The 18491-nt window shown below is 30.1% G+C and overlaps 1 protein-coding gene and 1 long non-coding RNA gene across 3 annotated transcripts in view; one reads left to right on the top strand and one right to left on the bottom strand.

Annotated features, from left to right (window-relative positions):
• LOC121116134 (cyclin-dependent kinase 5 homolog) overlaps positions 1–18491 on the top strand; it is a 33570-nt gene that overhangs the window by 1663 nt on the left and 13416 nt on the right. Inside the window, exon 2 of one of the 2 annotated variants that reach the window (XM_040710364.2) lies at positions 1494–1676. In XM_040710364.2, coding sequence (XP_040566298.1) covers positions 1494–1676 — 183 coding nt within the window. Of the gene's footprint in view, positions 1–1493; positions 1677–8618; positions 9325–18491 lie in introns of those variants that run through there. The other variant, XM_040710365.2, reaches the window with a different exon arrangement.
• LOC139905237 (uncharacterized) lies at positions 1437–18168 on the bottom strand. The gene is made up of 2 exons (XR_011779879.1): positions 17865–18168; positions 1437–1996 (listed from the first exon to the last, which is right to left on the bottom strand). It is a non-coding gene; the product is annotated as an uncharacterized lncRNA (long non-coding RNA).

Genomic DNA, 18491 nt, shown 5'->3' with positions numbered 1-18491 from the left:
AAGAAAAACAGAAAATGGAAACTAATATTTTAAATTCATATTTAAGTTGTGTTCAAGTTGCGATGTCTGTACAAGTTTCAATTTATTCGTCTTAAAATACAATATTTAATTGCAGCATTGCCTATTCTAATAACCAACTGTACATTGATACTATCATATAATTTTGATATATTAAAATTACATGGTTAGTATGTATTTATGAATAATGAAACTTTGGGCATTTGACTTTGTAATATATCTTATAGTACTTATATTTCAGTAATTTGTAATTATGTAGTCAAAAACTATACCATTAATATGTTGATCATCCATGGAATATTCCATTATTGCGTGATACTTATCCAAAGTACTGTAGATTCTTCTTATAAAATTATTCATCTCATTTTTTGGTTGCAACTAGTACAATTTGTAACTTGTACATAACATATACATACAGTCCATTATTTCGAACACATTTGACTCAATCATAGGCTTTGTACTCAAATTACTATGATGAGTTAAGATACTAATAAAAGATCAAAATGAACTGATAGTTACAGCCATGTATAGTTGTTAATTTATTAATAATTAGTAAATTATATTGATGTACTTACATAAAGCGTAATGAGCCGTATCTTAAGTACGATCATTACTCATACAAGTTACAACTTGTACATAAATCTCAACTTGTACCCAATATGTATCTTCAGGGACGTCCGCAGGATTATATATATATATTTTTTTTGGGGAGGGGGGATTATTGTAAATTACTTAAAAAAAATTATCCAAAAATTGAATTTTTTGGGAATATTTTTTTAAAAATCAATAGCTATTCACAGAAAATTTAATTTTTTAGAACAAAAATTTGAATACTTCAATTTTTTAGAATTTTTCCATTCCTTTTTTTTTTTTAATTAATTTTTTTTTTTTTTTCATATAATTTTCTAAAAAAAATCCATAGATATTCATAGACAATTGAATTTTTTGATACAAAAAATCCAAAATTAAATTTTTTAGAATTTTTTTAAAAAATCAATAGCTATTCACAAAAAATTAATTTTTTTTTTCAAAAATCCATTGCTTTTTTTTTAAATTAAATTTTTTTGATATTTAATTTTCTAAAAAAATCCATAGATATTCACTGAAAATTAAATTATTTAATAAAAAAAATCCAAAATAAAATTTTTGAACATTAAATTTTCTGAAAACCTTTTAAAAAATCCAAAGTTATTTACAGAAAATTTAATTTTTTAGAAAAAAAATTGAAAAATTATATTTTATGCTTTGCTGCATAATTTCCCCGAATTACGAAAAAAATTCTAGTAAAAAGAAAACATTCCTTTTTTTGTAGGGGGAGATGTTGCAGCTGCTCCAACCTACCTACTGCGGACGCCGCCCCTGACCTTGACATTCATTTATAAATGCCCCTCTTTTTAGAATAGGTTACTAATAGAATGCACCAATTTTAACTTGTACAATCCACTAATATACAAGTTATATTTATATTTTTTTAGGTCAGAATAACTATCACAGTAGTATGCCTTCATATTCTTCTTCCTCGTCCACCTCTCGACTCAAAGCGATATCCAACTTGACCAGAAAATTGAGTCTTTCTAATTCCAGGATTTTAGATCAGTCATCTTCAACCTCTTCATATCTTAGCGGATATAAACCTCGAAAAACGTCCAAGAGTTTTGGTAAGATGAATTTATTATCCCCAATATATTAATTACTTTTTGTTTGCCTCTGACACGTATTTGGTTGTTGATTGTTGCTGTTGTGAGACCATTGTTTTATTGTTCTTTGTCTGTGAAAAAACAAACAAACATGAAACATGTTTAGTTAATCACATGAATAAATACTCAATTCAGAGTAGGTACATAACTTATATATGATTAATTCACAAGAGAGGTCGTAAAAGTCGTCTCCAAACTCCCTTCATTATTCAAAGAGAACTGATTCATTCTAGTGTTGTGAGAATACCAATATTTTTGTATCAGTTCGGGTACATGTTTAACTAAATATATAAAACCAAAATTTCAATCATTTGTTGTCACAAATTCATTAAAACACGGATTGACGAATGTGCCCTCTTAAAATCAGTATCACCATTAACATTTTGTCACTATTCGAGTATAATATCACCGTATTGATGTAAAAAGGTTCAACGGTCTCCTTATCAGTTTTAAATGCCTCAATATTCAGGTATGGCGAAGAACATGAATTTATTCAATTTCGATGTTTACCAAATATTCAGACAAAATTACTGCCTTTGTTAAGATAACCCTTTTAGAAAATCACTTGGGAAGGACAGTCCGGCCACAAAACATCTTTTGATGAGGTGTTTTAGTTATAAAATAAAGCCGATTCAATAATAAAATCTGAAATCTACTCGTGTTATTTCGAATTTGAAATCCCTTCACCGTCATTATAGTCGAGTCAATAATTGTGAAGAGTTAACATAACTACACTAGCCGTCCAAGTCGACTCCAAATTTCCTTCATTGTTGATAGAGAAATGATTTATTTCATTTTGATGTGTTATACTTAACTTGTATCTCTTGAAATTTATATATTTTAATATATGTAAAAACATAACTATTTTAAATTACTTCCTATAATTTTTTGAATGTGAATTGAATTTAAAATAATATTAATTAGTATTTGAGAAGAATGTTAGAAACTTGATATGTCTATTGTTATCGTCTTGAGCTATTATAATCTGTACCTATATATATTTTTACTCTGCAGATAATATTAATAGTAATGTTTTTAAATATTATTATCGTTCTGGAAAATAGTACGATATGATAGTATATACTAGAAGGGGCCACGCAACAGGAGGGGCATGGCTGCCCAAACTTTTTCGAAAAATTTCGATTATTACATAACTAGGATTATTGTTATGGCGGTCGTTATTTAGGACTGAACACTGCACACGACTAGCTTTTTTATCCACTCTAAACCTCGACGATTAAAAGGGAAAGGACCATATTGAAAAAAACACATGGTTTTCTGTATTTTCATATTTGCCAACGTTAATTATTATTTAGAGCGAGGATTTATCAACCTTTTTTAGTGATGTACCACTTGTAAAATATTTATTTAACCCAACCACAAATAATTTTTTGTTTCAGTCACGAGGGCTGTCCGAAGGATGATATTTTGGAGGAGGGCTTAGTTTTTGAAATTTTTTTAAATACAAAAAAATGCGTAAACGCATTGATGAAATGACACAAATTTTAAACGAAGGCCCTGTAATGGGGCATAAGCGTTGTTTAATTAAATTCGTGTGTAAACAAAGCAGGAGTGAATGGTGCCGTCTCGTGGCAAAATATACAACTCACTCAATGACAATATTATTTAATAAAAAATAACATGTACGTATGTTTCTTACATGGAAAGTGCTGTCAAAATTGTCACGAACCATTCGGGTAATATATGTATATATATTTTTGTAGTTGGCTCATGTCTTGTCCTATTGATATAAATAAAATATAAAAATCCAAATCTTATGTAATGCCTTTTTTTGAGTTCATAATAAGAAGAGTCAGCGTCTTTAAACCCTACAAGATTCAAGTTATTAAAATTAATTAAAACAGTTGAAAGGAAAATACACTACATCTTTGTTTATTTCAAAAAGTCTACCGTGGCAGTCAGTTCCTGTTCAGCCCTAAAAATGTATAAAGTTGGGTCCTTGATGACGTTCCTCAACTTTATTTCTTATTTCTTTTAATCAGTTCTATTTAGTGTTAGATCGGTCTATAAAACACTCAAAAGACTTGTAGTCCGATCAGCCCGCTCCAAATAAAATTTGTTATTCCTATTTTTTGGAAACTACAACAGCTGAAATGACGTAGTTACTAACTATTTCCTTTCAGTTGTTCAACATAACCTGATTCAAGAGTCATGATACCTGAAGTTGGAGGTGTGTGCCTAGAACATATTATTATACGTTCTAGCTATCATTTATTACTTTTTATATTATTAAATCCTAGCGAGGACTGTAGGACTGAAAGACCGACGGATCAGTCCTTAGGTCTGTTGAAGTAAGAAAAGATCGGACCGATAAAAAAAAAGACTGATCAGGCAATTAGTCTTAGGACTAATTCAGCAATATTTGTAGTACAGTCAGTCCTATGGGCCAGTCCTAACACTGGACTACACTGAACTGAATAAATAAGAACCGACATATTCCCAAAAATGATATGTGGGACAATTAGCGTCGGTTTTAGGGGGGAGGGTAAATATTTTGAAGCTATTAAAATTTAAGGTTACATTTTGTTTTTAGTTTATTATCTTAGAATAATAAATAATAAAAAAAAAAATGATATTTGTCTTTCTTTATTTTTAAATTGACTTATTTTTTATTACCACAGAATATCCTAATTATATATCAAATATTTGGGAGACCTCTTTAATACAAACAGGTCCTCTTTTTACAGTCTGTAAATTCATTTAACCCATAAAAAACCAGACATTTCAATAATTTATAAAAAAATATCCACCGGATGCTCTTGCCAGAATGTTAAAATAGAACATGCACGGTCAAATGAGAATAGTTGATCACCCAGCATATAATAATATATTGAAAGTAATCATTTCATTTATTGCCCTCTCCACTGTATAAAACCGTGTGCAAGATACCGGGGGAGTAGCAACACTTTTAATGTTTGGCCCCATTTACAACCGGTGTTAGTTTGACGCTGATATGTCAAAATGTCATATGATGTATCAACATATATTCAGCTATTGCTTGAATCTAGTTAAAGATTATACAAGTCAGATGTTTTTCCACAGATCGCATTTAAATGCGACTCGTCAAATGTTCCAAACTATACAAAAATCGAATTGGACTGTAAGAATTTAAGAAGATTAGACTAAACTATTATTTGAGGAATAAATAATTGGATCTTTTCAGAGTATTGAATAGTATATTAACTTTTCATATATTATGGCAGCTAAAGGTAAGTAATAAGATTTATATTCAATAGATCCTTCATCAGATTATAGTCAAAGACTTCTTCAGAGCTCAACCCTTATTAACAAACTTCCTTGTTGTGAAGCGTAAACATATAAAATAATATTGATGCAACTAACCCCTTTGTATCGAATATTAGAATATCTCAAATTTCTTCTCACGGTGGGATTTTGAATTTTGATAAAATTATATCAGCTGATCGGCTCAAACCGCTGTCCGAAACTATGGAACGAAATTTAAAATATTGTTACGTGATCGATCAAGAATAGCATTGTATCGATCCTTATTTAGGACTTAAGACTGCAGTCCCATCAGTTTTGTCTCGGTCTGGTCCAGTTCAGTGCTAGATATCAGTCCTAAAATTTATAAGTTCGGTTCTTGATGACGTCACTCAACTTTATTTCTGATTTCTTTTAATCAATTCTAATACTGATAGTCTTAAGGACCGAGGGTCTTAAGAGCCGGTTCCAAGGACATATAGGACCGGTCCTAAGACTGGACTAGACCGAATAAATCCGGACTGACACAAGACTAATCAAGACTGATTTTTCCTGTAGATCTAATTTTACTACATAGCCGAATATATTCGCGTTTAAAACGGTCTTGGACAGACCTAGATTTTTGAGACTGAAAACCAAGACTAGTTTGTATTCAATAGGTCGATTTTTGGTGCAGTATCGACCTAATATCTCAAAAAAACTTCATTGCAATTATTGATTTGTTTGCAGCAATAATAAAACATTTATAAATATCTTTAGATTTATTGAGGATCGAGAAATAGGGCCTGTTGCAACTATGATGGTCCCCCTCACGACGTTACCTCACTAATATAAAGCTGTATACTATATTTTGTTATAAGCTGTTGTTTTTTCTACTTCCCTTTTCAGTATTCTGAATGTTGGTTGGTTGGTTGAATTTGAATTACCACTTGGTAAGGAACTGTGAACAATTCCGCACAATTATTGAATAATGTTTCTTATAGTTTGGAAGAATTGACTAAATAACAATTGATTTTTTGTCTTTTTTCTGTTGTTGTTTTTTGGAGGAAAGGTGCAAGATGCAAGAAACGTCATGACGTGATGTATATAAATAGTAATTTTAAAATGAAGCCTTATCAGTCAAAGAAGTACATAATATTTTTATATTAAAAGTTGAATTTCTTTGACTGCATACAGGAAATACATACATTGATAACCGCGAATGAAGAGCAGTTTTAATAGAGTCAACATGAATAGAATTGATTTTGAGTAACGCATCTTTTGTATTGATATATTTACACTGCGCCATGTTGAAATTTGAACAATCAGCACTTTTAACTAACAATTTCCTTAGCCACTAAAAATGGTCAAAAAATATTTGCAGACCAGCTGTAAGGCTATATTGTCTCCTCTAATCTTTAACATATTCCCCTATGGCATCCATGATAGCCTCAAGACACATCTTGGGGGATGTTGGACACGTCTTTCCTATCTATTCCTTGGACATATCAGTCCAATATCAGACGTCGAGTGTTCGTTTACAATGACCTTCATGCTCATACTGTTTTCGTACCTAATGGTATGAATCCTGGACTCTATACGCGACCAGAAGGCTTAGTCCAAAGGTTGGATACCGGGGGCACATTTCTTTTGGCCAAAAGTTGATGTTATTGCACAACCATCTTTGAGCAGTGTGAGCGGGAGCGCCGTCTTGTCGCAGGACCACCTTATCATCCGGAGAGTTAGCTCTAAATGATGTGAGGAAATGAGCCTTCTCATGAATTTTCCTGCATTATGAAGCGCGCGGATCTTCTGGTGAATGTTTAGACATCCTTTTCTTGACAACTTCATAAAACAATAAACAAATGAAATTTCTACTCTGGTCAAGTAGCTCTGAACAAATCTCAAGCATTATTCAAAAATAATAATTAGTTTATAAGCAAAGCGGTAGATAGTGGCGCCGTCTTGTGTCAAAATAATACAACTAATTTATTTATTATATAGGTGTATGTTACTCACATAGAGAGTGCTCTGAAAATTCTTCTCAGTATGCGCCTTTCTGTTTAACAACTTGTTTAAGCTACAGACTGCCACGCTATCTAGCGGATAATATATAGTTTTTAGTTTGATCATACCCTATTGGCTAACTACAAACAGATTTTGGGACTTTCCCCCTCCTTCTTTTCGGAGAAAAGGCTGTGATATACAATAAAGGCAGTGAGGTGCTACTGTTTCAACTTTGGTCCACAGTCTTGGGTGATAATCACCCTATAAGACTGAATTGCGAAACATATTTAGTCATGGACCGTGTCTCAAGAATAGTATGTTGTATAATAATGTAAATGCGTCTCTATTTTATATAATTTTTTTATTAGAAAGGGACATTATAGTAGAAAGCTCGTAGAAATGAAGAAGTACAATATATTTTATACCTATATATGTATATATATATATACAATATTTGGTCAATAATAATTCAGGTTTCTGCGTATTAGCCTTATATTTCAAATTTTTTATGTCTTCATTTATTTAATTTTCCAAATGAGAAAGAAAAATAGTTCTTATTTAATGATACTAGCTAAATAATAAGTAGAAATAAATGTTATTAATACATTTTTTTTATATATATAAAAATGTTTTGTACATCCATTGTTCATTGAAAAGAGTGCGCTTTTGGCTTCATAATAACTGAGCAAATAAGTTCAATGCCATTTCCAAGTAACACATCTTGTACAATGTTCTTTATCTGTAACTATTGACAGGGCCTTTTTGCAACGTATGAATATACGGCATACCTATTTGAGGCATGTGAATTAGTTATAAATGTCATTTTATAATAATAATTCATAAGGAATTTTGTCAATATGTACTATTTGAATAAGTTATCATCATATATGCTACAAATGAGAGGCCCTTTCTCAGCTCCCCCTTATATCTGGATACATCAGATAAAAGTAGTTCGAGGTGCTGCCTCTTATCAAATTAAATGTCTGTGTTGTAATCAGGGTTTTTATTGGGGTAGCGAAGCATGCTTATAGTGTCAATGAATGACTTAACATTCATAGGGTCAATAAATAAAACTACCGTAAAAATATTGGGAGCCCCTTGTCCCTCGGTTATTACAGCCTTATATATATGTTGTGTACAAGTTGTAACTTGTATAAATAGATTGATCAAGTTACAATTTCTTCGTCTCATTACGCTTTATTTAACTGCCAACTATTTTATCGTTTCATTTTTATCTATTAAAATTACGAATTCATCATGTATTTATGAGGAATTCTACTGTAGACATTTGAACTCTATAATGTGCCACAGAATACGTCTGAGCAATTAGTAATTCCCATTAAATAGTCAGCAATTACATCAATAATAGTATAATGACCCTCTAAAGATGAATCAATTATTGCATTATCCTCATAAAAATTACTGTAAATTATTCATCTCATTTTTTAATTGCAACTTGTACAGACAAGTATGGATATTCAATTATTGCATAATTCTCATTCCAAGTACTGTAAATCCCTCATCTCCTTCTTTTTTTTTGGTTGTAACTTGTACACAACAATGTAACTGATGGTCTTATACAAAATAAATAGTAATAAATAGCAACTTGCACTAGTCATTGAGCTACTCGGAGCTTCTTGGCTCCTATATTATTTGATATTATTTTATTGAGGATTCTCCTCCAAAAGAGGGCACTTATTTTGTATGAATGTGGAGGAGTAAAGAAGAAGAAGAAGAAGAGTAGGAGTAGAAAGAGGAGGAGGGAGGGCGTTTGGTGTGCACTGCACTGAATGTAATTGAGTGGTGGTGACGCGTGGTAGTAGTAGTAGTGACTGGTGTTGGTGATGGTGCTCTGACTGAAACAGTCTTCACTCTTCAGTGTGTATATGTTGGTGGGTAGTGTGCGCCTTTTTTACATACTTCAGTCAGTTGTATTAAAGTAGAGTTAGTGAGGTTTCTTCTTGCTACTCTGTTTTGGTTTTCAGTACTACATTATATTTGCTGTTGTTCTCGTATCCTTGATTGGAGTAACTTCGTTAGTTACTTGCTATAGTTATAATGATAATGTATATTTGTGTATTGAGTGTTTGAATAAAAAGACGACGACATCTACTACGACGAAGAAAAACAAGATCCCTATGACAAATATAACATTTAATTTAACTACTACATTCCCAAGAAATTATAATATTAATATTAAGTTAATATCCAGCAATAATAGCAATCAATATGTATTCCAAGTCAGAGAAAAAAGACATCAAATTGATTCACAAGTCCTCTAGCTTCTCTGCGCTATCTACAAGTAGTGCAAAGATTGGCTCCTGGTTCGATCGGAGGGCGCGGAAGCTCTCTATGAAGTGCTCCAGATCTATCACGCTGGGTAATCATTAATATATTTTTTTATTTTTTTTTCAATAGTAGACATATCATTATTTTATTGCTTCAATGAGTAGTTGTTGCAGTGATTAATTTGTGTATGGCCTTGAATAACCCCTTATCGTTAATCTATACACATTAGTACTATAAGTATGATTCCTTTTTTTGTTATTTTTTTCATTATTTATTGCTGCGATAGATTCGATTATCACCATAGAGGCACATAGCATATATACCTCACAACAATAAGTAATGACAGAGCGCCAATAATAATTATAGGTGAATTATTTAGGATCACAAGCATCAATGATGATAGTGTCATTCATTTTTGATTCAGACTATTCATTTGCATCATTCATGTACTTAATTAATCATTTAATTGCCTTCGTTCATGGATATAAATAAATACCGTCTAAGGTTAGGAATGACTGAAAATATTTGTATTGTTTGTACATGAGATGCGTCAACATTAAACAATTCAGAACAAACATTAGGAAAAATATTTTTTTTTTTTTTTTACCTTTTTACTTCGTATACAGCCCAATATTTCAAACACATTTAAGTGAATTAAAAGCCTTTTATATTTAAATTACTGATACAAGTTAAGATAGTCACTATATAGTTTATAACCTTCATTTGATTTAAGAGACTATTATTGACCCTGATATGGCCTCTTTCAACTATAAAATATATCAATTTCTCATTTTTTTATTATTACGATCAATTTTAGCTACTTCAACTGGAATTTGCAACACATGCAAAGAGTTGATCAGAGTAATTTGTTAATAAAAATCGACGATAATTCGTCGAAGAATACAAATATAATTCACCCTAATTTTTAAGATAGGTCAATCGTGCTTGCTTTAGTATTGATACCATTAAAGCACGCGTATAATGATCCCCCCTTCCCCCAATAGAATGGATCATATTTGTATTCTTTAACTGACAATTATTGACTATTTCTTTTTAAAAAAAGAAATTTTGATTAATTGCCCTTGGAGTAGGGTAAATTTCACTTTTTTAAGTAGCAAAACATTTCCTATGAAGATTAATTAATTAAAGATTATAAATAATATATCTGGCTTTATTTGAAAGGGGTAATGTAATTAATTGTGTTCATTCATCAATACCTAAAGAAGTTTAGTCAACTAACTAATACTATGTACTATATCGTTAATTATACATATTTGAGTGGATTATATTTGTCTTTTTTACCAGTTTAATAAGATATTCTGGTTAATTAAGTTAGCAAAAAGTCCCTCCTGTAATTAATTAATCACATATTATAAATAATAATTTGATTGATTATGTGTATATTTGTAAGGCCATATTTGAATATAAATGTCATAATAATGGACTGTTCATAAAATATGGAGTATTTATTTGTATTTTATAACTAATTATATTTTATTTTTGTGAATAAAATATTCGAATTAATCCTTTTAAAGTAGCAAAAATCCTACATAATTAGTTAAAGATTATAAATATGATTGATTTTAGGAGCAAATAAGGTAAAATGATAAATCAAATCAATGTTTTAAATAAATAATCGTTAAACTGCGGCTCTTGAACATGTTTAATGTGGCCCTCAGAACAACATCAATTGAGAATTGTGCACTCTTAATAAATCATAATTTATGATTAATTATTAAAAGACGCGGCCCTCATATCTATTTGGAATGCTAATATGTCCCACATGGGAAATGATTTGAAGAACTCCATTGTTTTTAATCTACAATAGTCAATATTATTTGGGTATTTCATCTCACCCTAATTATATTTGAATATGATTTGCAATGTTAATAATTGACCATTACTGAAGTAAAATTACTATACTGTCTTGTCTGGGTGTAGTTCGTTCTTTAAACTTAAGGTATCTCGTCTCTTTTTAACAGCTGAAATGACTTAGTTACCATAAAAGTGCCAGAACTAGGACTGACATAAGTTAGTCAGATCCATACTGATACCATTGTGGTCTTTTTATGGTAGACCCATCCAACACTAGCACGTAGTGTTTGACAAAATTGGACATTATATATATATATTTATTAAAGATTGTTTTTATTTTGACGACGTACCGCATATTATATTAATCAATTTGAAGGATTTGTCCTTCATTTTCCTAAGAAATGCTTATCTTTGCTTTACTCTATTTGATTCATGAGTCATGACATGTTTCAAAGTTGTGGTGTGTCAACAAAAAGTCTTTAAGTCATAAGTCTCAATGTTTCATAGATATATTTGAGTTAATTTGTAGCCTTTTCTTTTTTTTGTCATTTGTGGGATGAGTTAAGGTACCCAAACATTTTAGCTATAGTTTAGAACCTTTTATTTGATTTATGGGACTTAAATCTATTATTTCTCCTGTATTTTCCGTAGAAATGCTTATCTATCCTTAATTCTTTTTGACTCATGACATGTTTCCAGAGTTATTTTCTTTGTTGTTGTTATTGATATAGGATCATACGACGTCAGAGGCCTTGTTTTTTCCAAAAAAGTTCAAAAATCCAATTCACAAAAAATTAAATTTAAAAAAATAATAATAATAATAAAAACGATAGTTATTAACAGAAAACATAATTTTTTGTGGAAAAAACATGAAAAAAAGAAATTTAAAATATTAAATTGTTTGCAAAAAAATTAAAAAGTCCATAGTTATTCAAAGAAAATTAACTTTTTGGGAAAAATCAAATGATACATAGCTATTAATAGAAAATTAATTTTTTTGGGAAAAATTTGAAAAATTAATTGTTTTGGGGAAAAAAATTGAAAAACTGAATTAAATTTCTAATATTAAACTTTAAAAAAAAAATCAAATATTACATTTTCTATTAAAAAGCAAAAAGATCTTAATTTTGGGTGGGGCTACAGCCCCTTCAGCCTCCCCCTGCGTACGCTCGTATGTAGTGATGAAAATTGTGAGTATAATGTTTATGTTTAAAAAAAACAAACAAAAAACCAAAATCCACATGGTAATCCTTACAATTTAAAGAATATTTTATTGAAGATCAGCTACAATCAGCTGTGACAAGCGTGAGAAGTAAATAAAAAAAGGTAATTGGCAAGAATTACTCCGATATTGATCCTTAATTCTACTGAGTCTAACAAGGACTTACAATTAATTAATTTTCTAGAACAAATCCTCAAGGAGGTTCCTCTCCGTCTTTTATGAGCACACACGAATGTTCAATCAGGTTTTGAATATAATTGAATTTATATAGGAGAATATGTCCACTAATGATGAATTAAATAGTAAGTAACTGCTAAGGAAAAGAAAATTCATTCTTCAGACTACCAATCCCCAAAAAAACGTGGGCATTCAAAAATACACACATTTTACATCACTACGCATGACATATTTTCATAGCTGTTCTTCTTGTTGATGTTGTTGATATAGGATCAAAATATGTTTGTTTTTTTCTTCTCTGATAAACCCTTTCTTCTTCCCTCCCTCCCTCTCTCCTGTTCCTCCTACAGGTCCAGGTAGGGTCCTTTTTACAATTTGAGACTATAATAATATTTAAAAAAATATGTACAGTTTGTATTTGTGTAAATATTTCGTCTTTTATGAAAAGTTGTAAAGAAAGGTTATTCGTTAGATATATATGCACTCATAAAACTAGCTACATAGTGTACAAATATGTAGCAAAAATAGTCATACTACAATTAACCTTTGCTTAGTGAACTGGGATTTTCTGCACCCCAATTGCTTTAAACCTGTTTAATACAGATTTTAATGCTCGTCATTTTTAGTATCCTCCTGAAACATCTTTCAGAATAAATGCAACTTTTTGTTTTTGCAAAAAAATATTATTTTCTTAGAGTTATTTGCAAATTCTGTAATTTCTGATCAAGGTTTAGTGACTTTGATTAATCTGTTCCGTTTTAATTCGGTATTTTGCTTTGTTCATTTCCTTTTTTTTTTTGTCAATTTATAATTCCTATTGCTACAATTGTAATATCAGCCGTTATTTATGATCAAAGATAATGACTACATCTTTAGTAACAAATGTTCGTGAAACGTAATTAATGTTAAATATAATTTTTACTATGATATTTCAACTATAATAATCACAAATGACATCTTGGTGATGTTCTAATCTAATGTTGTTAAGATAAATTAGCTTAATTTTGAGTCTATGTTAACTGTGCATAACGAAATAAAATTCGCTGAATATTTCGGATAACGTTTAACCAAAGTTAACTACGTCAAGAAAAATGTTCGCTAACGGAGAGCTCAATGTAATTAATATGCACAAAAGTAGCTTTTACCAACCTTTGGGCCTCGAACCCATATGGGGTCGTTATTTGATTTTGAGACAAATGTTAATATTATATAATACACGGTGAGAAACATATTAACAGTTATATAAATTCCTACTATGAACCTAAACGTAACATTTCCCTCATTCACACAACACAACGTCTGAACATGTATGGTTTCTTTTTTGTTTTGTTTCTCACATGAGTATTGTCCAATTAGCAGATTTTCGGATAGATTTAGTCAAATTTGGCAGTATCTGGGGGAATTTTTTCCACTTAATAGCTAGATGAATAATACCGTGTCAATGGTGGTCAAGGCTTCTGGGAAGAAGTTTGAGAAGAGACCATTCTTCACTCAAAAGCATCAACAATTCCATATGGAACATTGTAGGCAAGGGCGTCTCCAAGGGCTAGACTAAAGGGCAAATTTTTTCATTTCACTAGATAAATTAATAATTAATTTATCAAATTTTTTGTCAAGAGCTGTCGATTTGGGAAATTCTCTGTGAATACCTTTATATTTTTTATTTTTTTTATCCAAAAAATTTAATATTTGAATTTTTTTTGAAAAAATAATTCTTTTTGAACAAATGTTGATCTTCTAAATTTTTTAACAAAAAAATTTAATATTTTGAGAATAGCTAAGGATTTTTGAAATTTTTTATGAATAGCTAAGGATTTTTGAAAATTTTGGTGAACGGCTTAGGATTTGTGAAATTTTCTGTGAATAGCTGTAGATTTTTGTTTTTGTTTTTTTAACAAAAAAATTTAAAAATATTTGAAATTTTTTTCCAGAAAAAATAATTTGTTTATAGACAATTTTTTACAAAAAATTTAATATTTTGAGAATAGCTAAGGATTTTTGAAATTTTCTATGAATAGCTAAGGATTTTTGAAAATTTTGGTGAACAGCTGAGGATTTGTGAAATTTTCTGTGAATAGCTCTAGATTTTTGATTTTTTTCCCAAAAAAATTAATATTTGAAATTTTTTTCCAGAAAAAATAATTTGTTGTGTATAGACGTTGATCTTTGAAATTTTTTTACAATAAAATTACATAATTTTTGAGAATAGCTATCGATTTTTGAAATTTTTTTTGCAAAAAATTTAATTTTTGATTTTTTTTTCCAAAAAAAATGTAATACGCAAGGCCTTCAGTTGTTAACTTTCGTATGATATAGGGATATTTTTTTAGATGGAGATGTAACATTTTGAATAAACTCATATTCTATTAATTAAATAGTGGTAAAATATTATGAAGTTTCCTTCTTTATTTTTTCTGTCGATTATTAGTTTATGTATTAACAAAGAATTTATATTTATCATTTTTGTTATGTCCAGTTACATAAGAAGTCCTTGTTTTTTAATAACGGCGAAACAGCCTCAAATTATTTGAATATATTTTCCTGTGAATAAAATTAGGATAGGGGTTCAAATAGTTAGAGATGTGCTCATTTAGATCAAGTCCAATCCAGTTCAATTTTTTCCCTTCGGATTATATCATATCTATACTTTTCAGAATCAGAATTTTATTTTCATTTTCCCTAACTAAGCCAAGTAAAATTCCTTGTCACCTCTCTAATTGTTTCGTTCTCTATGGTTATTTCTTATATGATAAATTTCTTTAACATACAAGCTCCATCCATGAACGAATTAAACTCATATCTCAATCTATTACTGTACATAATACTAGAGCCTTAAAATTTACATAACAATTGCACAATATCCTTTGGATTATTGTGTCAAAAATCGATAATTTTAATCAACTTTCCAAAGAGATATTGGATAAAAACTGATTGATTTTGAGGGGTACAAGTAATTTCTTTAGAGAATCAATATTTTTCTAATAGATAATTTCTTTGTTTTTTCGTAACGTATATCATTTGAATTAATGATTCTTGTGCGATCAGTTGAAATAATTTTATCAAAATTCTAAACGCACTGATTGTATAAAAATTTGAAATATTCTAACTCTTGGTAGATTTGCAACAGGGAATGACATTTCCATCTAATTATCTATTCTTTTTTATTAATTTCTATATATGTATTCGCACTTCACAGCAAACTTGTTGTTTCAATGTGGATTTCTACGATCTGTGATCTTAAAATATATATCTGATTATATCTTAATCTGATATAATACATTGAAAGCTCCTCAATTATTCAGCTTCGTAAAAGGTTTAGTCATTTTTCCTTAAAAAATATTAAATCTATTTTCCTTGATTTCTAACTCAACCTTTGAACTGTTGCAATCGTCCCCAGCTACGGAAAATAGTATTACACTTAATATCTAAACATATTTATCAATAGCTGACATATCTAGCTATGTTGTGTTAAATTTTGGCGCGTCTAAGTCAAACCAACTCTGAGCAATGAAAAGCTGACTACATTATGGGACATACATTTAAAGCGTCCGGCAAAAATTACAATTTTTGACCCCCCTCTCTCTGTCTGTGTATATTCAATACTTGATACCCCCATCCGATTAGACATCCTTAATTTTGAGATCCTCCCAAACTTGTATGTATTTGTAAATAAAATATATTGGTTGTCTTGAAGACCATTGATCAGGGGCGTCTGTAGGATTATATATATACTTTATTTTTTAGTAAAGGCCCTTTTTTTTAGAAAATAAATACTAATAAAAAAAAATGTAACCCCTATTTTCTAGTATAGAACAAAAAATCCTTCGTTTGTGGGGGCTACAATCCCTCCAGCCTCCTCTTGCGGACGTATCTGCTGTATACTTCATATTGGAAGGGTTTTGTTGATCGGTGAAATAGTGATCAGTTCTCAATGTAATGGACTGCGAAATATTCCATATTCATTCTCCCCTTCATCCTAAAAAATCTTAAAATTTGTGACCGTCAATTGGACGTCATAAATACAAAAATATTGTTCTTTCATATGTTTATCAGTTTTTATTAGAGTGGATCAGTCCTAGTTCTTTTTTTTTTTTGTATCAATACAATCTAATTTAATATTCAACAGTCCTAAGGATTAATAAATCGGTCTTTTAGTCCTATGGTTCTGGTTATCTTTATTTTCTTCACTCATATCTATTATTGAAGAATATAAGAACTAAGAAAATAATGAAAGATAGCTATGATAATACGTTCTAGTCACACATCTCCTACGGTTATCTCGTCTCTTTGAAAGAGCTAATGAATTGTAATGTAACTTCAACGAGTCAAATGAATTAGTTATTAGTAACTTCATAATTTCACCTGTTGTAGTTTCTACTAAAGACCGGACTGACAAATTTTATTCGGACCGGATTGATGGGACTGCAGTTTTTTAGACCAATTCAACACTAGTTTTTATACAATATCTCAAAGAAAAGTCAAAAAATCTTTGATTCTTCCCCACAATAGTTTACAATATAATATACCATTGTGACCAACTTTTCTGTCGTTTGAGAAAAAGAGCCTGTTGCAACTGTCCCCGGTTACCTTTAAGAAAAAAGGTTATTGAAATTATAAACTGTACTTGAGAGAAACCCTAACGGATTGAATCAATATAATTATATTTCAGTGGTTCCCAATCTGTGGGTAGCAACACCAAATGTGGTCCCCTGCCAATTTGCATGGAGTCGCCTAAGGTCTTGTTGTATTCTAATGTTAATCTCCATGTTATTAACAATTATAATCGTCAACCAAATTAAAATTTAAGATTTCCCTTAATGAATTTGAGAGAACCAGGGACGTCGGCAAGGGGTGGCTGGAGGTGGATTGCGATAAAGGAGTTTTGGGGGAAAAATATTTTTCTGCATGAAAAGAATTTAATAAGAAAACAGGGGTAATTGTTTTAGCAGGAATTGCAAAACCACAATTTGTCATTTGAAACGAAATTTTGAAAATAATAGATATTGTGCTTATAAATTTTGAGATATTTAGAAGTCAAATTTTATGTATAACCTAGTACTAGTTAGCTTTAAAAATGCAATGAATAAGGATCAACACAACTTGGGAATTTTTATTAAGAGATCACATGACCAGAAAGGTCGGGAACCTCTTCTATAGGGGCATTCCTTGCCAAATAAATCACTCGAAAAAAGAAGTAAAAAAACTTCGATTTTTTTCAAATTTGACACATATTTTAATATTGGTTAAAAAATCCAAAATCCAAAATTTCAGCCTTTTTTGTCCACCGGTTCAGGATTAAAAGGCTTCTAAAATCTTGGCCTCAACGCCACATAAGTTATAAGTTTTATAAGTTAATTTGTAATTTGTAACATATTATAAACATATACAATAAGTTATAAGGGATGCATTCGATTCACCTTTAATACTACAGATACGAATGTGTGCGTAAGTGAAGCAAATTTCTGAATATATCCGGCCATTCCAAGTGAAATCAGTCAAAAAAATGACATTTTTAACAGCACCATCCTAGAATGATACTATATATATATAGTTTAACTTATTTGACGGTCAATATAAAGAGACTGTTTCAACTAACAACTCTTTCACTATCTACTACTTATTAGTGACTGAAGAGAGTCTAAGAATCTCTTTAGTTATTATTACTACTCAAAACTTGTATACTTTTAGTGTAGATACTTAGTTGGTAAGAATGCCGCTTCAAGTTTCTCTCCCCCCTTAACTGCTTGCTGTCTGCAATGTAACCTGAATTAGTCATCATAATTGTCTATTGATGATGAAGGGAGAAATTACTATTATTACAGACGTACTTCTTTATAACTTTTTTAACGAATATTTCTATATATATGTATGTAGAAGATCGTTCGTTCCTTCGTTCTTATTTGTCTTGTATTTGTTTTTTTGTTCAGAATGCAATCTATCCTATCCTTTTATTTTGTACTTAGATTCGTGTTCTTATCTATCAATTTAAGTTATGAAGAAATGGATTATATTTATTCACATATATACAAATAATTTTACTTATA

The sequence above is a fragment of the Lepeophtheirus salmonis genome, chromosome 4 (genome assembly GCF_016086655.4).
Source record: "Lepeophtheirus salmonis chromosome 4, UVic_Lsal_1.4, whole genome shotgun sequence".
NCBI lineage: Eukaryota > Metazoa > Arthropoda > Copepoda > Siphonostomatoida > Caligidae > Lepeophtheirus > Lepeophtheirus salmonis.
The sequence above is the reverse complement of the archived record's forward strand: the minus strand, read 5'-3'. Positions and strand labels throughout refer to the sequence as shown.